General features: G+C 41.6%; 1 protein-coding gene across 10 annotated transcripts in view; it reads right to left on the reverse strand.

Moving 5' to 3' along the window:
* The window catches only part of PDE5A (phosphodiesterase 5A), a 198,610-nt gene that overhangs the window by 35,490 nt on the left and 139,098 nt on the right, over positions 1-24,022 (reverse strand). For all 10 annotated transcript variants that reach the window (XM_042842380.2, XM_005290290.5, XM_042842379.2 and 7 more), the window contains 6 exons: positions 19,960-20,031; positions 17,243-17,332; positions 15,832-15,969; positions 14,389-14,456; positions 9,030-9,138; positions 5,612-5,696 (listed from right to left, as the gene is read on the reverse strand). In XM_042842380.2, the coding sequence (XP_042698314.2) occupies positions 5,612-5,696; positions 9,030-9,138; positions 14,389-14,456; positions 15,832-15,969; positions 17,243-17,332; positions 19,960-20,031 (562 nt within the window). The remainder of the gene's footprint in view (positions 1-5,611; positions 5,697-9,029; positions 9,139-14,388; positions 14,457-15,831; positions 15,970-17,242; positions 17,333-19,959; positions 20,032-24,022) is intronic.

The raw sequence follows: 24,022 nt of genomic DNA on the forward strand, positions 1-24,022 counted from the left end.
ACACACATAGAACTTTCTGTGTATATGCCTCTAACATTTTTGACTATGAGGACAAACACTTGCCTGATCAAATGTAAATAATTATGCCACTGGAAAGTTACAGATGAGCAATTAAAAATTATAATGAGTTAGAAAATGCAAAAAATATGATTGAAGATATAGTTTTGTCATATTGCATATTCTGTGCTTTTTATGCCACACATTTAACAGTTTAAACAATAATATATTAAACTATATATTTCACCAATAAAACAGGAATACAAAACACTGTTTTGTTGACACCCAACTAGCACTGCTATTGGAACAGTAACTTTTGCATTTTCTTGCTTCTGGAATTACACCACTATAAATGGTAGCAGAATTTGGATCCCTGGCTTTTTGTTTCTTATAATGTGCAGTCTTAAGGTCAGAGCCTCAACAATGCCAGAGCTGCTCTCAGCTTCTGAAAAAGGGAGTGGGGGTGGGGTGGGAATTATAATGGAAACTATTTTGCAACTATATCGAGAGCGGGTGTAATCAGCACCTTTTTAAGGCCTTGTCTACACTATGGAATGTTTACAGAAAATTCCCACCATTGCTAGCAATCAACACTTATGGTCTAAAATTACTCATTTTAGATTAAGGAAAAACAACAAGAAATATCAGTCTTGATGTATCTTCTCTGTAACAGTCTATAGCAACTCTGAGAACATATGGAATGAGTTCTTTGAAATGTAAAGGTTCTGTACGCAGAACAGTTTCCAATCTACTTATAGCACAGTAACAGTGTTCCTTTTTTGCCAAATTATGCCCTATTATGGGAAATTCTCCCAGCCCAGATCCTGCTCTCACTGAAATCAATAGGTAAGTTGCAATTGAATTATAAACTCTTTGGGGCAAAATCTGTCTTTTTGTGATGTAGGGTATGGTACCTAGCACAATGATTCACTGATCCCTCATTGGGACCTTTCAGCACTACAGTTATATAGATAATACACAATAACAAAAAAGAATTCATTGGGAAATGGACTGGTTTCCCTCTGTGGAAGAGAAACTGATCTATCATTAGACTCTTTTGAGGGTGTGGGACAATCTCATGGATCTCACTGTCAACTCTCTGTTTAGTGCTGTTTATGACATTATAATCATTTCCATAGCAACTGTGATGTAATGAATGGGGGATGATGACTTCCAGCAGTGACTAAACCAGAAGATCAGATGAACTCTGAAAAACATAGATTTTTGTTTTCATGTAAATGACTCTATTAATAAAAACAGGGGGAGAGAATTACAGTAAATATACTGCATGATCTATAAGCCAAAGCACTCTTTAAATAGAATGTTTTTCAAAAGTTTTCCCATGAGGCATGAATGGGTCCATGCACATCAGAATTAAAGGAGCCCAAATTCTTTTTTGGGGCATACTTATAAAACCACAGAAGGTTTCTATAATGCTCTCAGCACATATTTAAAGGGTATGCAGGCCCAAAAGGAGACCAAACAGAAAGGTTTTCTTGCTTTGTTGCAGATGAAGAAAGCTACTCTCCCAGAAAAATGTACTGTTCTTATCAGAGACGTTTAGCTTAAAAATAAAAATATACAAATAATGCAACCTGCCTGAGATGTTTAATCATGAATTTAAACAGCAAACAACAATAGAAAAACCTGTTTGAGGAGTTAAAAGTCTGTCCTAGAGTAACAACAGTCCCATAAAGCAGCTGGTATAAAATGTAAATGCTGAGAACTAGACAAGTTAAAGATAATTCCTCTCTGAGGACCTTCTGTTTCCATCAGCTACATGGAGTTGGCGGCTAAGAACAATCTGTCTCCATGAAATGAGGCCCAAAAATACATATGGAGGTAGGAGCACTGACTATGAAGTATTCCCCCATTTCCCAAATGTAGTCATTGGAAACCCTTCTACAAAACAACACACACTTGGGATTATGCAGAATTTGATGGTGTGGGTGGTTGAGAGATAGGAAGCTGAATGGCAACTGCTGTCAGAAACCGACACACGACAGTTCCCTCAGGAACTGTCCCCATTATATAGTCTTGGGTAACTTCTTGCTGCTGGAAAAGGCACATATACATGGTTTCTAAATCTACAGACCAGGGATAACATTTTCAAAAGCTCCAAAGTGACTTTAGGGTACATTCACACTTCAAGCTGGAGGTGGAATTTCCAGCTGGGGTAGCGTACGTGCACTCACTTTGATCAAATTAGCATGCCAAAAACCGAAGTGTGGCTGTGGTGATGTGGGTGGTGGGACAGGCTAGCTGTCCAGAGTATGTTCCCTATATACTTACTCAGGTGGCTAGCCCATCCTGCTACAGCTAAACTGTTATTTTTAGATCCCTAGTTCAATCAAAGCTAACATATGTATGTCTACCTGAGCTGGAAATTACACCTCTAGCTCGAAGTGCAGATGCACTGTATGAGCTGAAGTTCCACTTTCAAAAAAATGATTTACATATAGGAACTGAAATCCTGTTTGAGAGTCAACAGGCCTAAAGGTCCTAGATGCCTCTCTTAGTCTCTTTTGAAATGGGACTTGGATGCTTTCGAAAATGTTACCCTACAGGACCAATGACAGCATTGCCACTGTGCTGTCACAGAAGCAGTAGAATCCTAGAAAGAGTAAGGAGGGGCAGACACTATGGGTCAGTGCTCTCAGAGCTGTATAAGTAACCTGCAGGCTACAGGGAAAAAAACTGTGAGAACTTGAGCTGCCCTTGTTAATCTTAGGGTAAAAACTCATCGGGGAAATGAGAAAGTGGCAGGAGATAAATTCTCATGTTTTAAATATTTTCATTTTAACTCCCAAATCAACTTTTCCTGGTGCTTGCTTCTTTACTAACACAAAGAAACGTTCTGACCACCATCATGAAATGCAACAAAAATTATAAATAAAACCCTGCTTATTTTTGTTCCTATTTCAGTTTTTTTTTAAAAGAAAACTAACTGCTCACTTGAAGAATGGGTGGTTGACCTACAGCAGTAATGGAGATGCTTACACTAAATGGGAGAAACAGCAGAAAGAGGTGAGACAAAATCTGGAGCTATGTGGCGCCCATGAAAGGATTATACAATTGTACTCACCAAGCAAAACACAGTACCAACTATCTCACCTTACGATTGAAACCATTGATTTCTTAAAGAAATATCTCATAACTGCATGAAATATAAAACCTGTTGTAACTTTACACAAGACCATACATTTGTTATATTCACCCACTTGCAGACATTTTTCTGTTCTTTGGGACTGATTCACCGCTTACTTACAGTAAGTTACATCAGTAAGTGAAATCCAGTGATTTCAATGGAGTTACTCTAGATTTACACAAGTGTAATGGGGAATAGAAGTAGATTTTCTATTTACAGCTTTGTTCAAACAACAAACAAGACGTAATAAAACATGTAAGAGACTATACTAAAAGATTACATCAACATTAAATGAAAAATGTGACAGTGTCATTTATTACCTTGGGCCTGTTCCAATAGCTAAAGGATATAGATGCTGAATTATTCTGACATACAGGTAACATCTAGCTGCTTGGCCAGATCTTCATGAAGTTGTACTGAGTGTGAAGAGTGACTTTTGGCACTACCTAGTCACTGGATCATTCATTAGATGCACGTTCTACCTTTCTAGCTTTTTCTCCTTTGATTCACTTTTCTTTTTAGAGAATTTTCACACTGTAAACATATTTAAAGGCCTATGGTACGGAGACTTTAATGACTAAGAATACCTAGGGTGAGGTCCTCACCAAGGCTCTGAGCCCTGTACTCTGGCTAAAAGGTCTGGAGTGGTGTAAAGGGACTCCAAACACCCAGATCTGGCATGGGGAGGATTCTCCTGATGCAGGAACTGAGGAAAACAGCTCTTGTAAACTCCCTTGTAAACCTGGTAGTAGAGAGTGTGATGGGGGCGGGGCTGGGGACAGGAGGGACACATCAGGGGCAGGGTCACCACATGTAGAGCTTCAGTCCATAGGGAGGCTGTCATAACTTATATAGGCCCCCAAGGCAGTCTACATTATATCAAGACCCACATTGTAGCTTAAAACCACCATAGCTTCCCACATCCCTTGGGCTGCAAGTTTGGTGCTGTCCCTCTTAGAGGTGCCACCCAGAATCCCATCCATTATTTTCCCATAGTCATGTATGCTGTATGCAAAAATCTATACAAAGGCTTCCAAGTTACCAAAATCCCAATATGCACTGCCAACTGTATTTTAACAGATATGTTAGTCGAGATGAACCCCAGGCTACCCACTAGAGTCCGCCTTGACCTGTTACAATAAATCTTTCTATGTCCACATTAAAGTTTTAAAATGTTAGTTGTTTTAAAAATACATCTTTACTCCCAGTCTAGACTAGCGCTATGTGAAATGCCTATGGAGGCTTTCCTGAGGCCCTTCCTTAGTTTTGGCTCAGCTTTTACCCAAGTGAATTCCAATCAATCAGTCCAAACTCCCATTGAGGACAATGAGAATTCTTCTGTGTAAGGACTTAGTAGAAATTCATGTTTGACCCTTAGAGTTTCACTCTTATGGTTGAGCTCTGCTTCCTGCTCTGAGTGTGGGGGCTTCCTCAGAACCATTTCCAGATCTGTAATCAGGCCAGTCTGTCATACCCCTGATGAGTGTTAGAGCAGCTCCAACTTGCACCACTGATGCTGGTGCAGCTCCACCATGCTCACTCCTTGTCCCCAAAATACCCCCATGCCAGAAGAGTTGTTGATAGGTGAAGATTTCAACACTAGCACACTTACATCTCCTGGGCATTCCCCTCCAACACGGGGATTTTCTGCTGACCAGTTGTGATCAGTCCTGGCCTCTTTGCACCAGCTGAGTGGCACAAAGGAGCTGGATGATTAGAGAGTACATCCTTAGATTAGAGACTGTCCTTCCTATTCCTCAATACAATATTGATTAGACTGGAATTTTAACATAATTTGTTACATTAATTGAGCATGTGTAAATTTTAAAAAGTAACTATCAATATGAAATCTAAATAAAATATAAAAGAAGAGGTGGAAGTAGTTTCAGGTGCATCTTCTTCCCCTTAGTCTATATGCCAGGAGTCTCAGGCTTTTATATTTTCTTATTTTTTAAAGTAAAGCTTTTTTCTTACCTACTGCCATGCAAAAGACCCAAGACCCATAAAAAGAACAAGGAACTCTGACTGTCTACAGGGAATACCATGAAAATAGTTACCAACAGAGTGCTGTCAGGCACACAAAGGAAATAAATACAAAAAGTAGAAAAAAATAATTGAGGTGTTATTGGTATTTTTTCACCTATAGTAGGTAAAAAAAATGACAGATAGGAGTATGATGGGGCCCTGGATTAAAAGCATGACAACTATTTCATTGTGCTTAAGGATTTTCTCTTATGATTTTAGATTTCATGTTGCTGAGATTTTACTCTGGAGTACAGAAATACTTCTGTATAGCAATTATACAAAAGTAGCCAAAAAATCCTACATAGTTACATACCAGCAGTATAATATCAATACATTTTATCTCACATAAAGACAACAGTTAGATGCATGTTATGATATTTTGTGTAATGACTAGGCATGCAGTGTGCAAGTAGAAATGTAAACAAATCAAAATGGTAATACCTATCACTTTATTCTTCTTCCCATTTTTTATTGGTGTACAAAGCAAACTTTTTATGTGCTGGTTTACATTTTCTGCATTTTCATTCTGTTAAGCAAATAAAGAATAGAGTTAAAAATTTACAGAGAGATCTATTCACGAGCCCTGATTGGCAGGCCATGCAAGGAAGGCAGATTATAAAACTGTAATTCTTAAACTATAATCTCTTTGGGGGCAGGGATCATGTCTTCATTTGTGTTTGTGCAGCATCTAGCATAACGGGGACTAGGGAATAATAAATAAATAAATGAGTAATAACAAAGTTTCGAGATGAATTTACAGTCATTTGGGTCTACTTTTTCATTTTATGATAGTTCCTTTCATTAAAATGAAAATGACTGTACTGTACACGCGGGACAGATTTTCAACTTAGGGTAGCTGAGGAGAAATTAGTGGAGCTCTAAGATACCTTCTCCACTTCCCCAGTTGTGAGGATTCTTAAGTAATGAAAGAAAATGGATCTAATTCTGCTCTGTTACACCTAGTACTGGAATCTCATGGGGATAACTAAGAACAAAGCATGGCCCAATGTCTGATTCCATATAAGGGAAGGAAAAAATATTAGCATGCTAATATTTCAGCTCTGAAGTTTCTTTGATTCTTGGCTGCCTCGGTTAGTTTCTTTTTAGCCTTACAGGCATGATCGTTGCACAAATAAAGGAACATTTTGCCTACAGTGTAGGAGAGCATATGCTATTCTTTGTAGAAAACGTTCAAAGGGATGATGTAATGTGTAATGTTTTATATGACTCCAGGCACTTCTTTGCAATTAAGAGCCTCGATACCTGTGAAATTAACTGGAAATAAGGAGGAACGCCAGCCCCCTGAAGCCAGACAGCTCTCCACGGACCACAGTTTGGAACACAGTGACCTATACTGTGTTGCTCTTGTCTACGATGTTTTAATTTATGGTGGTAACAACTATTGTCTCAACTCTCCTCTCAGGTGCACAGACACGTATCTTCTAAGATCTGCTGCTGCACTTTATACACTTGCTCAACAGTCTAGTTACACAGGTATGAGGATGTCTGTCTGAATACTCAAGGGTAAGCTCAATCATTATAAATGCAACAATTTGCAACAGGTTCAGGGTGCTCATGAGAAATGAGCTGATAATGCTTTGGGGGTTATCGAGAGTCCTAAAGCCCAAACTGGGATGGAGAGAAAAGAAACTGTCAGGGAGCCTTGATTTCATGATTCATCTCTCATCCCCATACACCAATTCTCCTTCTTTGAACATCAGCAATCAACCAAAGATTTGCTTGCTTGCCTCAAAATGACAAATAGACATCTGTTATTTTCTATGCCAGTGTGGACTGGAGTGCGACCTTGCATGCTGCCCTTCTAAGGTGTGTTAGCTGTGCACAAGGTTTCTACCTGGTTAGTTGACAAGTTTTTCCATTAACTTGAGTCAGTGGTGAAAATTATCCTATCTACTCCATGTAGATCTCTGTTTTCTACTCTTATTGTTCCCTCTTCATGCATGTCCTTCCCTTCTGTCCACTGTCACTCCATTTTTCCTTCCCACTTTCTCCTCTTTTGTCCCTCCCTAAAATTTCCTTCTGTTCTTGCCACTCTTCTGTTTCCTCTTCTCCTGTCTCTTCCATTGATTTCCCTATTGTTTAGTGTTTAAACCATTAACCTTTTTTCCAAGCTGCAACCATTATTTGTCCCAAATGTTCCTTCCCTTCAAACTCTCCAGCAATTGCAGTTGAAAGACACTGAAGGAGGGCTTTCATGAAAGCTAGTTAAGTGCTTGGAGGAGGGGAACCAATGGCCCCAAGGTAATGTTCATATGTGGCCTAATCCAAAGCCCATGGAGTCTCTCCATTGACTTGAATGGACTTTGGAGCACCCCACAATGCACACTGCTTACAGAAATAGGCCAATGATCAATTGTTTGGAGAGATGGGGGGAGGGAGAATGGATATGAAAGGAATATAAGGTGTGGACTCAATGTCATTGTGTTGAAGAAACAGATTATCCAGAATTCCTCTCCAGAAGTACTATTGTTTCCTCTTTATCCATGTATGCACATGTATCTAGAAGTAAATGCAGGTCAACATTTTTCTTAGGCATAATAAATCATTTAGAGTCCAGGGAACAATGCATTTCTGCCTGAGCAGAAAATTCAAATTCTGCTGCCAAATCAAAGGGCTTGTCCTAAACAAACTCCTGTTTGAAATTGGTCCCCAAATGTTTCTTTTATGTATTTTAAATCTTCTGCCAAATAGTCACCTATTTCTTTGTCTACCAATCCAGGACATCCATTTTGTTCCCTCCCCCGCCCCCATGAGACATTAAATGGGGCTCGTCGTGGGCTCTACCCTGCAAAGTGCAGAGTACTCTGCTCCCAGTATGACTAAACTGTACACAGCTGAAAGTGGAAGCACTGCATAGCTCTCCAGCAGCCCCTATTATCCAGTTACTGGAACAATCTTGTTGGACATTGTACCTTCTGCCCTGCCTGCTGCTTGACCCCAGAAGGGAGAGAGTATAGTGGAAGCCCATCTGCTGACAATAATACACTCTCTCCCCCATCCCACTCTCTCCCTCATCCACTGCCTACAAATGTATTAGGATATAATAAACCAACCTGCTTTTGCAAAAGTGTAACAAGACGACCAGGCGGCTTTCCAGGCACTGTTCTGGGAGTAAGAGGCACAGGTTTGCTTTTTGCTGACAGAGACACCAAGGCACTAGAGCTGTTGCTTGGGCTTTCCACTACGCTGGTCTGTTACCTTCCTTCCTAAATCTCCAGCAAACCTGTCCCTTCCTTCCTAAATCTCCAGATTCTATCCAAGTGGTCTCTGGGACACCCTGCCACAAGCTGGCTCTTCCCGATGCTGCCCTGCGGACTGGGAACCATGAGGTGTTGAAGAGAAATGCAGTTGCGCCTTCCTCGGGAAGCAAACAGTTCACATCTGTATCATGGCTAACCTCTCCCAGAAAGAACTTCTGAGTCTACTCCCAAATCTTACAGCAAACTGTGGTGACCAATCCTCAGGATTGATGTGGAAAGATTCCATCCTGACTTCATTAAAACCTCCCTTAGAACATACTTCTTTCTCTTGGCCTAGGAACATGTATTCTCTAGTAAATAAGTATAATTAGATTTATTTTTATACTGATTTTCTTTGTGATTAATCCATCTTCTAGCCACCCTGCCCCACTGTGTGTCAGAACTGTATATTCCTTGGGTCAGGGACTGTGTATCTTCCTCTAAGTTTAAACAGTTCTGAGCATTGGCAGTCAGTAAATACAGCAATGATAGTAGTAATAAGGGTAGAACACACAAGACTTGGTCATATATGAAAGGTAAACAAAAAATCATCTGTGTCTTTTATTATTGGATTCCAAACTCAATTTCACTTTACTTACTGTCCATGGAAATCTTCTGTCTTTGCAAACATCTGGTATATTAAGAGGCTCCATGGTATTCTTGACATACTGAGCATACATATAATTTATTTTGTTTGCATCATAGTCCCTGATGGAACAGCAAGGACAAACAGATATTATTCATGGTATTCTTTATCTGACACCTGGACATGCAATAATTCTAAGCAAATGTAAAATATATCATCATATGTAAATCAAAGGGAAAGGTGTGATCAATTCCCAAGCACAGATCCAACCCAACACATAACTGTAGGCTGTGCTACAGTTAGATGACTCAGACAGTCCAATTTTGCATATCCACATCTCATTTAAATTAAACTAACAGAGATGATAACGTCCAGCCATTCCATACTGTGCACATCACTACAAAAGACCAAACAATTAACAATATTCTGAGAGTAACATTATAACCCTTATCTCTGATGCATGTGTTTATTTTGTTTAATCAATTACAAATGAAACGTGGGAGATGTGTAGGTGTATTTAGCGCTCCATGCATGCAAGTGACTTCTATTAAAATCCATACAAGTTCTCTCTACATATTTGTGGTTCTGCTAAGGACTTGTCTACATGAGAAAGCTGCATAAGTATAACTCAAGTTTAAAAATTAACTGTTTTAGTGCAAACCGCTCTGCAGACATTTTGGTTTAAGTTTGGCTTATTTCAGTTTAGTTTAAACTTGTCCCTAACTGATTTAAGCTCAGCTGAAATAAGCCTGATTTCAATTGAAATATAAGCATCCACACAGGGGTTTGCACCAATTTAACTAAATTGGTTAAAAAAATTATTTAAGATAAACCAGTGCAACTTTCCGATGTAGACAAGCTGTAAAACTTAGTTATGTCTTGTGTAAGCATCCAGAGGAAATTATACTCTTAAATGTTAGGATAGTTAGAGATGTATTCAAAATACTAAACTTAGGAAATAAATCAATGTAGTCTACAAGAATGAAGGATAAAAATGAATGACAGATGAATATATGCAATGTAGCTGTAGCCATGTCAGTCCCAAGATATTAGAGGCAAGGTGCATGATGTTGGTCCAATAAAAGATGTTACCTCAACCAGCTGAATGTGTGTTCACAGAAATAGAACACTTCAAAAATAATATGCATCTAGAAATCTGACACATTAGAAAATCAATAATAGATGAAATTCACATATTTTTCAACTGAGAACAGATGGCAACATTTATGAATTTTCTGCTTTTAAGTTCATGTAAAATGTGCTCTTAGAATGCATGAATGAACAATGAATTGCATGGGGATTGCGTTATTGACACAGAACATCTGTTTCAGGGCCTAATCAGGGCCTAAAATAACTTTACAAAATCAGTCATCTCTTTTCTAATTGCTTAGTGCTTATGTATTTAATTAAGGCACTTTGATTCTTGTCCTAGTCCTTCCCCACCCATTCTGGGAGAGCGCCCATCCCCTATCGATATACCTGTTCCCATCAGGCTTCTGCATTTTCTCTTTGACTTGTGAGTAGGAGTCTATTATTTTTCAGATGTAAATGCACATGTCCAAAGAATCCATGCACAATACTGGAGACAAGAAAGCATTCTTTTTTATGTAACAAATTCTGTTAGTTAGGGACAAACCCTGCACTTCTGAAGACTGGCCTGATTTTGGGCACGACTCAGCTCACAGATTATGTGATGAGTATCAGAGAGTACCTTGTATAATAATTTATTCTACCTAATGCATATCTCTGTGCCTTTTATGTCCCCGGGAAACTGTGACCTTAGAGCATTAGCCTTCAAGGCAGCCCACCATAAAGGGTGGCATATAGCTGTGCTGCCCCAAGAATATTTCAGGGAAAGAATTATGACTCAGGGGACCAAAATTCCCTCCCGGCTTCCCTTGCTCTCAGCCTGAGAGAAGACTTCACTGCTGGCCTCTACAAGCAGTAAACTACTCTCAGAAGCATGCACCAGCAAGCAGGAGGGAAGTATGAATGGAAGAAGACAAGGCCTGCCCATTTGCCATCCACCTGCTCTAGAGGAGGGAGTAAGCAAGCATTCCCCCTTTACTCTCTTGTGCTGGCATGTAGTCCAAGTCCCAAATAGACCAAAATCTTTTGCCACCTTGAGCCAGAATCTTTGGGCTGAATTTTCAAATATATGTGCGAAAATTGAGTATGTGAAACAATCAATAGCAAAAAGAGGTCAGTCGAGCACACAGTTGCATATCCAATAGTGTGCCCTGTGTACAACTTTATCTCTTTTTTTAATCTCTTTTGAAAAGTCAGCCCTCAGTGCTACATGAAATAACATTTTTGTAATAAATAGAAAAAGTTAGAGAATGGATGATATTCCAGCATTTTATGTACAGATTCTTTGACTGAGGTTAAATTCGGAATCTATTTAATGTGGGCACATTAATCCAGTTATTGCCTCTGTCTTTTCTTTTTACCCAGATTGAATAATTAAGTGAATGGTGTCCTGAAGTTATTGCAAAAGGGGCTTGGAGGTCAGGATGCTGGATTCTAGTCCTGATTCTGCCAATCACCACCTTGTGCCTCAGTTTCCCTACCTATAAAATGGGAATAATACTTACCCACCTTTGTAAAGTACTTTGAGATCCTTTGATTAAAAGTACAGCACTAATTAAATACAGATGGCTTATACAATGATTATTGCCTGCTCTACAACTGAGCAGAGCTGTTCACACTTCTCATGAATGGTTTTCACGGGTAAATTCTAAACTAGAGGTTTGTGCCTACCTGAGCTGGATTTCTGTTTTTTGTACATCTGCACAGACCTACAGGATAGTCTTTAGGTACAGCTATTCATAGGCTGCAAGCTCTTTCTTAAGCTGTGACCCTACAAAGATATAAGTATGTATGTAACTTTAGGCACATGAGTAGTCCCTGATTGATTTCAAGGGACTATTCGTATGCCTAAAGTTACACACACACTTAAGTCTTTGCAGGATCAGGGCCATATTTATAAGCTTGTTGTGGCAAGGATCATGTTATCTTGTGTATTTGTACAGTGCCTAGCACAGGGGCGGGCAAACTTTTTTGCCTGAGGGCCGCATCCGGTTTTGTAAATTGTACGGAGGGCCGGTTAGGGGAGGGGGTCGTGGCCCGGCTTCCACCTCCTATCTGTCCCCTCCCCTCCCAGGACTCCTGTCCCATCCAACCCCCCCGTTCCCTGATGGCCCCTCTGGGACCCTGCCCCATCCACACACCCCCGCTCCCTGTCCCTGACCTCCCCCAGACTCCCGCTGCCCCATCCAACCCCTCCTTTCATTCCTGACGGCCCCCCCAGGACCCCTGCCCCATCCAACTACCCCTTTCTCCCTTTGCCCTGACTGCCCCCAAAACCCCTGCCCCTGACTGCCCCTTGCCACCCCATCCAACCCCCCCTCCTTCCTGACTGCCCCCCCGGGACTCCTGCCCCCATTCAATCCCCTGTTCCACCCCGATCCACACCTCCGACCCTGACCGCCACCCCCAAACTACCCTGCCCTCTATCCAACCTCCCCCCCCCAATGCTCCCTGCCCCCTTACCACGCTGCCTGGAACACCGGTGGCTGGCAGCACTACAGCCGCCCAGCTGGAGCCACTGCCACCACACAGCACAGAGACCGGGTCAGGCCGGGCTCTGCAGCTGTGCTTCCCCAGGAGCTCACAGACCCGCTGCCCAGGCAAGCATTGCGCCGGCAGCAGAGCGAGCAAGCTGAGGCTGGGGGGGGGGAGGCGGCGAGCCTCCTAGGCCAGGAGCACGGGGGCTGGGCAGGACAGTCCCGCGGGCCGGATGTGGCTGTAGTTTGCCTACCTCTGGCCTAGCACCTCCATATCTTTTGGCCCAGAACAATTCCAAACCAAGATCTATTGACACAGTGCAGCCAAGAGGATCTGAGCACCATCATTGCCAGGAGGCATTGGAGATGGATCGGTCATGTGCTTCGGATGGAAACTGATTCCATCACCAAAGTAGCAATAAGGTGGACACCTGAAGACAAGCGAAAACAAGGCCGCCCAAAAACAACATGGCGAAGAGCTGTGGAAGCCAAGCTGAAAAACCTGGGGCACAGCTGGGAAACCATTGAAAGACTTGCCAGAAATAGACAGGAATGGACGAGCTTCATCACTGTCCTAAATGCCGGAGGCGCAATAGGAACATGATGATGATGATAGCACAGTGGGGTGGGGTGTAATCTTGATTGAGGTCGCTGGGTACTATTGCAATTTTTTTTAATAAATAATAATAATAATAAAATAATAGTAATAATACATGTTCAGCCAGTAGGTGCCGCTGTTATACAAAGCCAAATAATCAGAATTTAAGGCCTAACCAGAACTCCTAGGATACTAAATTATTAAGAACTCACAAAAACTATGCAGTAGAATGAAACTGATTTAATGTTGGACTTTTCTCCCCTTAATACTGAAAGTCTATATGAAAATATTTTGTTTATGTGACATTTTAGCTGCAACATTCTAACTTCATTTTCTAGATTATTTTCAGCATTTAAAACTACCCCCCAAAATCTTAGGTTTTTCCTAAGGGTCCGATACTTGCCCTGCTTGAAATGTAAGCTAGCAAGGCATTCCACTACGTGGCAGGGTGGCAATATTTCTGTAAAGGCTCTATAACTGGAGAATGACATTGTATGCATGCAGCATAGGACAGTAGCCAATGGTACAGTGTACTCTGGCTCACATACTGCTGATTACTACCAATGATCCTTCTGCTGGTCTCTGCAGAGCAGGACAGGACAAGTAAAGGGTGGCATGGGAGAGCCCTGTATGCTCCTCTCAGTTCACATCCCTTCTAAATCGACAGAAAAAGGCTGCATTAATGTGCCATACTTCCCATTGTGTGCTTAGAGCCATGTTTAGGAGGCTATGGGAGCCATACTCTGGGGCCATTGAAAGTTGGTTGTGCTGGGTGGTGTAATTTTCTGTATTGCTTTAATTTCTCTTTCTTTGGAAGAAAATGCTTGTGCTGTTAAAAAAGTTATCAAAATCTAAAACAATTATATTTAAAATGAAGGCTAACAAGCTTTTGGGGAGATAGTTAATAGCACAGTGTAGGAAAAAGGTATAGAGCACACATTGTCCAGGAGTCTTTAACTTTGAAAACACCGCATGAAATGAAGAAAATTAAACAAAGCTGCCTCCAGACACAACTGTGTGACCAACTCTGCTGAGACCAATGGGAATAGTGCATGCATATCTCAGGGTAAAAGCCTACAGTAGATAATAATGCACTGCCTAATTCTGTTTATTGAAGTTATTTGTCATGAAAAGTTATTAAAAGCAAAGTCTCTTCAGTCATTTCCATTTGCCTGTAATGAACAGAAATTCAGATCAAGTTGTTTTACCTCTTCAGGACATCAGCTGAATCGTCTAATTCCTCAAATTCCATGTGAAACACCCTAGAAAATGACTCCTACAAATACAAAAAGGATTCTTATTGGATGGAAACTAGTAATATTCGTAATCCTGATTAACAATAACAATAGTAATAAGGAGAAAGTCAGCTGCAATTATTTATACTGAGTCTGCCTTGAAAGAGAGAAATCCTTGTATTTTACACTCCCTCCCTCCCCCCACCCACCCCATGGCAATTCTGGCCCAGAACAGGGAAATTTAACCTCCCTGTGTCACTGAAAACCCTTGCATCTCCAGGGAACATTCACCCCAAGTGAGGGCAGGCATGTTTACAAATTGCTAACAGTTAGCTCCAGAGCTAAGAGTCTATTCTAACATTTACCCAACTCCAGACTAAGAGTGTATTTGTGATCAACCTCAGTCATGTCACTTTGCTTGGATGTAGAGTCTCCCAGGAGCAACAATAAGCCTTAAATGTATTGCTAGATCTCCTTATGGCTTCTTATCACTGTAGTATCCGAGCATTTTGCAACACCAATGAATTTATTCTCACATACCCCTGTGAGGCAGGGAATTATCATTATCCCCATTGTATAGATGAGAAATTGAGGCACAGAGAGGAACTGGGCCAGACCCAGAGCATGTGTGTGTGAGAGTGCGTATGCAAATGGGAGCATAGGTGACATAAATCTCTCTTTTGCATTCCTGTGATGCTAGTACTGCTCTGCAGGGCAGTTTCTCCTGAGCTTTATGCAAGGGATGCTCTAACTAATGTTGGGCTGCAATGGCCACAAAGGGCCCAAAGTGAAGCCAAGGTCTCATTTAGAGCAGCTGGTTTTGGCCACATTCTTCCTCCGGCCACTCCCCTTTTCCCTGCTACACCAGCCGCAGAGTGAGTGAGTGATGCAACAACTCATGTCAGCTTTCTGTCATGGGAGGAATATACTAACCCTGGAGGTGATCCTCTCTGGGATGGTTCAGATGACCTGAGGGACAGATTACACCAGCCAGCAGTGCAAAATGGCTGCACCAAACCACAGAATCTGACCCAGTTAGAGGTCATGCCCCGATGAATTGACATTCAAACTGAAAGGATATCATACAAACAGAGGTGAGGAGGCATGAGACTGGGAGAAGAAAATGTTGTAGTGGATCAGTGATGGAAGGCTAGTAAAAGGAAGTGTGGACAGAAGGAATCTGCTACTGTGAACCGAAGAGTACACTGCAACCATTGCCTTTCTGTCTTCCCTCTTCTTTACAGTGGAGGCCCAATTCTCCAATTCCTTGCACTTATGTAGTAATTTAAATTGTGCAAAGTGGGTGTAAAATGTGACCAAATCAAAATGGAGGAGGGAAATAGAGAATATGACCCCAGGGGCCTCTAAAGAACAAGAGCATTACTCCCTTTAAACAAAGTCACACTTGATACTCACAGTGCAATCTTCATCTACTATGAAAATGGTGCACCTCTGCACCTGCATGAAGGAGATTATAGTTGCAGCTATCTTCTTCAAAATTACTTCCAAAGATTGTTGCTCTTCAAAAATCAAGCTAGCAAGATCAAGAAGCACCTGGACAAAAAGAAATCCTTTGTGAAAATTCTAATAACTAGGAGTTAAATGATAATTATATTTATTAGCCCCCTGGATTTTTTCCCCAGTCTGATAACTTTGGTCATAGAATATCAGGGTTGAAAGGGATCTCAGGAGGTCATCTAGTCCAACCCCCTGCCCAAAGCATGACCAATTCCCAGACAGATTTTTGCCCCCGATCTCTAAATGGCTCCCTCAAAGATTAAACTCACAACCCTGAGTTTAGCAGGCCAATGCTCAAACCACTGAGCTATCCCTTTTAATTTAAGTTTTTGCAGGGCAACAGGCTATGTGGGATGTCATTAATGGCATCCATTGTGAACACCTTTGATGAGAGAGGCAAAGAGTGTAGCTAGCTAGATACAGTATCCAACTATAGCCTGATAGATTTAGGAGATGCTGCTGGGAGAATTCTCAACCAGCCAGATGTGACCAGATTATATCACCTGCTCCCTCAGGTGGCACGAAGGGTATGGAACCAGGTCTGAGAATCTAGCCTGACACGTTTATTGATCTGTAAATTCAAGGAACAAATTTGAAATTCTACCCTGCTGGAAATCTTTGGAACAGTTTCTGCCCATTTGCTTCTAAACACCTTTTTTCATATTGTGTGTGGTGGATCCAGATACTTTCCTCAATAAATAGCAATGGTATAAATAACTCTTTAACAAAGAGGATGGCTGTAAGATGCACAATTAGAAACACACAGAAAGATCAGCTCTGCTTTCCACTGTTGCTGCAGATACCGTAAGTGATTGTTTGTGGGTGTAAGGGAGTCTAACAGGCTGAATGGGAATAACTTTGGCAGAAATGCTTGAACTATATAAGCCTCACACTCTGGAACATGCACATGCAACAAGACACATTCTGACTTTATGCAGAACCCAGGATACTGATGGGGAAGAAATTTATAGGTATTTATGCGCAGCCCTCCACAAGGTGCAGAGTCCAGGAATAACTCTCTAGATGAAGTATTAAAGCAGCATGCTCCCAATTAAATTTAAGCATTAATTTTAAAAAAAATCTGAAATTTACTTAATATTCTGCTGCCAGCCCATTATGCAGGACAGCTGGTACTAGGGTTTTAATAGAGAGGCACAGGAAGTCCCACAAAGAGACAAATAAATAATTAACATATGCAAGGAACATCTACCATATGGTGAAAGCCAGAAGCTGTAGATAACAAGCACTAACTACTACCTGCCCATCACAAATGCCACATCCCAGGCTAGAATAAACCTGTTGGACATACCTGGTTACGCCTGTTTTCAAGCAGTGACGTCTCATATAGCTGAGCATTGTGAAGAACGATTCCACAAAATGCCAGATAAGCAGCAAAATCCTGAAAAACAGATAATTAAATGTTTCTAACAAGGTTGTATTTTCACATCCAAAATGCCCACTTAATGTGTCTGAAGAACTAGGTTTTTATTATTTTCTCTTTCCAAGCTTTCAGCTTCAATATAAATATGTTTGTTTACATCTTTTAATAAAAGTCCATCAAATCATCCTGGCTATGGCCAGAACAGTTTTTTGGTCAACCTGTAAATACACAGAAAGAAGAAACAATGGTCTTTGGTATGTGCCTTATTATCTGTGCAACTTATGCAGTAGCCCTCCCGTCATGGGTGGCGGGTGAACCCCTGCTTTGGGGAGATTAGCACGCTGACTCCACCCCTTCTGCCCAAGGCCCCCGCTCCCCTGCATGACAGAGCCCTGAGGGCCCCCCCACCCTCGGCAACAGGAGAAGCCCTGAGGGATCCCCCGCGACCAGAGGAGCCCCGACCCACCCATCCCAGCCACACTGGGCCAAGCCACCTTTCCCGACCCACCCCGGTTGAGCCAAGCCCCCAGACCCCCAGCCCCTGAAGGCCCTCTCCTGGCTGAGCCGCTGGCCCCCATCACAGCGCCGGCCCCGAGCCCGAGCCAAGCCACTGGCCCCCCGCTGCTAGTCCCGACTGGGCTTGTGAATACAGGACTTCCTCTTTCCCTGCATGGCATCTGGGCCTGGGTCAGACCCACCCCCAGATTTCTCGCCGGGCTTCAGGAAGCTCTGCAAACTTCCCCCTCACCCTGCTTCCTGAACCTATAGCTCCTTAGCTGCAGAGGGAGGGAGCCCTATACAGGGAGCTGCTCTCCCATCTGCCCAACCCCCGTGCATCCAGACCCACTCATACCCAGACCCTCCTGCTAAGCCTCACCCCCCTGCACTCAGAACCCACCCTGATAAGCCCCATTCCCTCTGCACCTGGACTACCCTAACAAGCCACCCGCACCCAAATCCCCACCCCACCAAACTCCAACCAGCTGCACCTGGAGCCCCACTCCCCCAGCATGAGGATCCCGCACTGAGCCTCCCACACCCAGACCCCCCTGACAAGCTCTATCCCCACTGCACCCAGATCTCCACCCCCCATGCGCTGAGCCCCAACCACCTTCACCTGGACCCCCTGCAGAGTCCCATTGCCATTGCATCCAGAACCCCCCAACAAGCCCCTGTGCATTCAGATCCCCTACCCCCAAACCCAGATCCTCCACTGAGCTGCCCGCACCCAGACTGCGCCACACAGAACCCTCTCAAACCACACCTGGATCCCCCAACACTTGAATCCTGCCTTGCTGAGCTTGCCTGCCCACATGGAAGGGCAGGGCCCTGAGGTGTTTCTGGTCCTTGCACTGTGTCAGGGTTGGGTGCAGCCTCACTGCTGAGTCCATGTCCTGGGGGGGGAGCTGCACAGTGATCTCCCACCTCTGTGCAGCCAGTGGCCTGTGCTCCCCAATGCCATGCTGGAGCCTCCACATTTATTTGACAAATAAAATTTGCAGAATTTTAAAATATAGTACACAGAATTTTTATTTTTTTTGGTGCAGAATGCCCTCAGGAATAATACTCCCAATTAAATTTAAGCATTGGAAAAAAACAAAACAAAAAACTCTTGAAATCTAAACAAAGATATACACATTGCAGTTTTTTGTTTTCACTTTGTGGTAGTAATTGGTATGTTGAAGGTTATTTTTGGTAATCATACATAAAATGTTTTCTTTGGTTGGTCTTGATCTCTTATTGCCATTTCATCAGGAATCTCCCATCTTTTTTAGAAACAAATGATTGATCTTCATGTTTTATCCTGGTAGAACTGTACTGGAATAAGAAGCAGTTTTGGGGAACCAACCCAACTAAAATCTCACCATTAAAAACTGAACACACAAAATGAGCATCTAGTATATAAGGAATTAAATATTTTTAAAAGTGGAAATCGAATCTTGCTTAAGTAGCGAAGCCAAGAGCTGTTTCTCTTCAGGAAAGGGATTAATTCTGATGTCCTGCAGATGTTCATTATGCATTCCATTGGAACAGGGAAGGAGTAATTTCTTACTTTGTTATTGCCAAGGCTTAAGTCAACTTCTTTGGCCTTTCGTGGTGCACCACAGTTTGCATGTTAAGTCTGAGAGCATTCTGAAAGTGCCTGCAATGTGAGAGTTCAGAATCTATGTGCTTTCTGCACTACTGATTATGTCAGACATGACTGTAATTTATGCAGTGCTTTATTTCTTTCTACAGCTAGTGTACACAGAAATTAAGTTATGTAGTAATTTTAAAAGCTGCTTGGCAAGCTTTTTAGTTTTAATGTTAAGCTGCTACTGAGTGCCCATTGTGACATTCCTTTGAGATAAGGTGACTTCAACTACTAGCTGTTAAGCCTACACCCCTTTATAATGCATTCAATAAAGCACGGAAACATTGTGAATCCTAATAGAAGAGAGAAACCAAACTGACCCAGAAATTAAACTGATTCACACTGACATTTCTGCAATGCAGAAAGAATTACAGTTTCATTTTTTATTTATTCAAAGATTAGTGCAGTTTGGATAACTTCAAGATTTCTAGCTGTCATAAAAGAAAACCACTGATATATATATACACACACACACACACACACTCTCTCTCTCTCTCCACATCCCTTATACCTTTTCATCTTGCTCTGTGAATATCCCACCAATTCCAGATTTCTTATTGATAGCTTGAGCCACACCAACAACCTAATGCAATGAAAATAAAGAAGAGTTAGATAATCAAGAGGAGTTTGCCTCTGCACTGTCTGGAAAGCAATATTTACAGAAGATGACAAGCGCTGATTACAGGTACTTTTACACTCAACATTTGGCTAGTTTGAGAGTTGGGTCTACGGTTTTCATTTATTTATTTTTATAAATTACTGACTAGCTCTTTAGTATTGGATGTTCTCAACTAAAAAAATTGTACTACTGGATTGAATGTTTTTACCTACTATTGTTACTGACACCTAAGATTGCTATAATAGAAAGAGTGTAGACATTTTCCCCATATTAGCCAGTTTCTTTACTTTGTGCACTTGATGACATTTTCCATACTCAGTCACTCAGTTTGTTTGTCTGGGTCTTTCACACAAGAGAGTGGGACCATCTTTTTGTTCTGTGTTTGTACAGCACCTACAACATGGTCATGGTCCAGGGCTGGGACTCATCTGTGCTACCACAAGACAAATGATGATAATAAATAATAATAAAAAACATTTTTTAAAATAAGAAAATGTGATTGCCACAAAAATTACCAATAGGATTCAGAGGCAGGTGCAGTACTCAAAACTACTTTTTAACTTACTTTTGAGGCTGACTAAATATTGTGTTGATGTAGCTGATTTAATTGTACTAGACTAGGCCCCACTTCAACAAGATATGTACGCACCTGCATAGCTTAGGTATGTGAGTAGTCACAGTGACTTCAGTGGGACTGCTCAGGTGCTTAAAGATAGGCACATATTGTTGTACCTTGCTAAAGCATAGCCCTAGTCCCTATGGGGCAAATCCTCTGCAGCCATGGAAGGCCTTGAATACAATGGAATCTTCTACTTGGGAGTTGAGATGCTGGTGGTAAGTAGCCTGTGCAGGGGGTCTGCACTCTGTGCTCGGTGAGGACCCCTTATAGGTCAGCACACAAGGGGTTTGTTGAGATGAGATAGGGATAGGTCTGAGGAAGAGGAGGAGAGTAGATCCATGATTACACAGAGCCAAGCTATTCCCAGGGAGTAACAACAGCTACAGGCACTTCTTCAACCACAAGCCTGTAGTAGTGGCCTGGGAGTAACTCTGCTGTTTTTTGAGGTGGAGCCCCTGTTTCCTGGGGCTGTTGGTAGAGTCCAGGATTTTGTTCTTAGAATCTGAATGTATTTTCCCCAATTTGTACCCAAATAATTTGCTAATGTGGATTTTTTCTTGATGATAAACAAGGATTATAAATATAATACATATGTAATATTCTTACTGGATTCACATTTATTCTTCAAACTAAGGAATTTTTTAAAAGTTAGGCTTTTCCTAAAAATATATTAAGCAGGCACCCTAACAAAGATATATTTCCTCTGTTAACACTGTGAATATTGCACTCTATCCACATACCTCACTACCATAGTGTCTGGGCACCTCACAATTAATGGATTACACTCTCATAGCTGCCATGGGAAGTACCCCATTTTGCAGATGGGGAACTCAGGCACAGGATAGATAAGTGACAGGCCTAAGGCCACAGAGAAAGTCTATGACTCATCTAGGAATTGAACCCAGGTCACCTAAGTCCATGTTTGATACCCTTATTCACTAGAGCTCTGGACATAACCAGTGTCCTAACTTTCAGATATTTTGTTGTCTTATCAAAGGCATTAGAATGAACATCCAACTGGCCTCACATAACAAAGATCCTCTACATATCATATAATCTGCATATATCATGTCACTCCCCAGATAGTAAAAACTCCTTGTTGCTTTAACCAGAAAAATACTTTCTGTTGTAATCTCTGAAATGATTACAGAAATCAACAGACCAGCTGTATTTCCCGCTAGGATGAACTCTTATAAAAGCTTGTTTAACTTCAAGTTACTTTAAATTCCTAACTGAATCTTTTTTGTATACAAAAAAGGGGAATTTCTGATTTCAAGTTTTCTAATATAACTTTCTCTCAATGGTGAGATTAAAACTTTACTTCTTAGAATACAGAAAATAATCCTCCAGGGAAGTCAATTAAGATCTGAATTTCTCATATTTTTGGGACCTACTGGAGAGAAGAAATTCAGCCCCAAAAGTGACCCTTTGCTGCAGTGTGCTTATTTAGATAAAAGGTGCAGAATGAACCTGGAAGAGCAGAGTGTTTGCTCAAAACATGGTGGAAATTTTAAGTAATTCGACAAGCCACAGCGTGTCTCCTGGGGGTGCTGAATGCTCTCACCTCCCACCGAATACCTCCCGGGGCATGTTCAGACACTCTTTGACTAACAGCATTCTGTAGGCAGCACTAGAGCTGAAGAAAATTGAATTTATTTCTAAATGCTAATGCAATTTTTATCAATTAATACAGGTGGCAAGTGAAAACTGCATGATGTATTTCTCACCATATGGGTCAATGCAGGAATATCCCACTTGAACAAACTACCTCAAAGGAAGGGTAAAACAAAAGGAACAGTAGTTCAGTTTTGCCGTCATCTGCCTCTATGGGATACTTGTTAGATTAGATCCATAATCTGGCACAGCTCTGCTGTGAGTCTGAGGCTGGGAAAGGTGGAAGGATGACACCTTCTGTCCCCCATCCTGAGGCCTGTGCCAGGGGAATTCTCAGAGAGAGGCTAAATTGGGCTTTTGGCTGCTTTGAACCAACAGACTAGCAGCAAAGCAGACACTGAAGTGGCCAGGATTTGATCTATTATTTCTTACCATGCCCAAGGGATTGAGGGCCTAATTTTCCAATGTAGCTGCACTTTCAGGGTAACAAAATGTAATCACAGAGACCTTTTACACATGCAATTGACATAAAGGCTCAAATTTCTGTTTGGTCTTGGGCGGGAACCCGTCTCCCCATCCCACATACACACGTACTTTCAAACTGAGGATGGGGATTCAAAAGGCTGAGGGAGGGAAAATTCAAAACTTAATTCCATTTATCAATCTATAAATCACTAAATGGATTAGTACCCAAAGGAAACTCAGATACAATCCCCACCTTAAAATTTAGCAATTCACTTTGAGTTTTAATCTGGCCCAGGCCTACTGCCTATACCCAGCCTGGATTTTGTAATGGCTCCCCCTCTGGTTTTATTTGCTTCTCTTTATTTGTTCCCCATTCTGTATGTATCCTCTGATCATATAAAGCTGTTTCTCAGCTGCTGCAGTAAGCTGCACATGGGTTCTCTAACTCTTCCTATCCACCAAAAATCCATCTAGCCAGCAACTGGCTAAACTACACACACAGATGAGGGTGGAAATCAGACCACTGCTTAGCACTGACTCCAGCTCTCTGCTGCAGGGTGTGATTCTGCTGCCTGGGCAGAAATGAAATTGCAGGGCTGCTCTGAACCTTAGTCCACAATTTGTGACCAATTTAGAGCCGCCCTTTCAGATGAAGGACATGGACATCCTTTTTAGAAACTGGGGTCTGTGACAGAAGCCAACAAAAACAAAGGATTTTAAACACAGACTTTCACAGGAGCAAATGTGAAGATAGAGAATATTTGTCCAAAGAAATTATTCACTTGGACAGTATTTATCTGTGTTCCCCTTGCAATTATTACAACTATCTGTGTGCTGACAAACAGTGCGCCATCCCACAAACTAGCTTAGCTTCTTCTTGAACCTACATTTACTATTGTGCAGATGAGCTCACGATCTTTTGCCACATGAAAGATGGCAGTGTCATAAGTTTAACTTAGTGATTTAACAGCAGGGTCCAATAGGAAGGAAAGATGGGTTCTGAAGACAAACAGTGGGGTTTCAGTGGTTTTCTCCTGATTTACCCTGTAAATGAGAGGAGAATCAAGCCCAAAGGGTGTTCTACTTAATGCTTCTGCCATTCCACTTAAAAAAAGTCCTTTGATTCATATTATATTTATTACTATTATGAACAATATAAATATAGATCTATGTATCTTTCCTACACCCTTTTACCCTCCCCATATTTTATATGGCACTGTAATCAATAAATCAGTCTCTTTCATAGAGCACCTATTA

Source organism: Chrysemys picta, chromosome 5, assembly GCF_011386835.1.
Source record: "Chrysemys picta bellii isolate R12L10 chromosome 5, ASM1138683v2, whole genome shotgun sequence".
Classification (NCBI taxonomy): domain Eukaryota; kingdom Metazoa; phylum Chordata; order Testudines; family Emydidae; genus Chrysemys; species Chrysemys picta.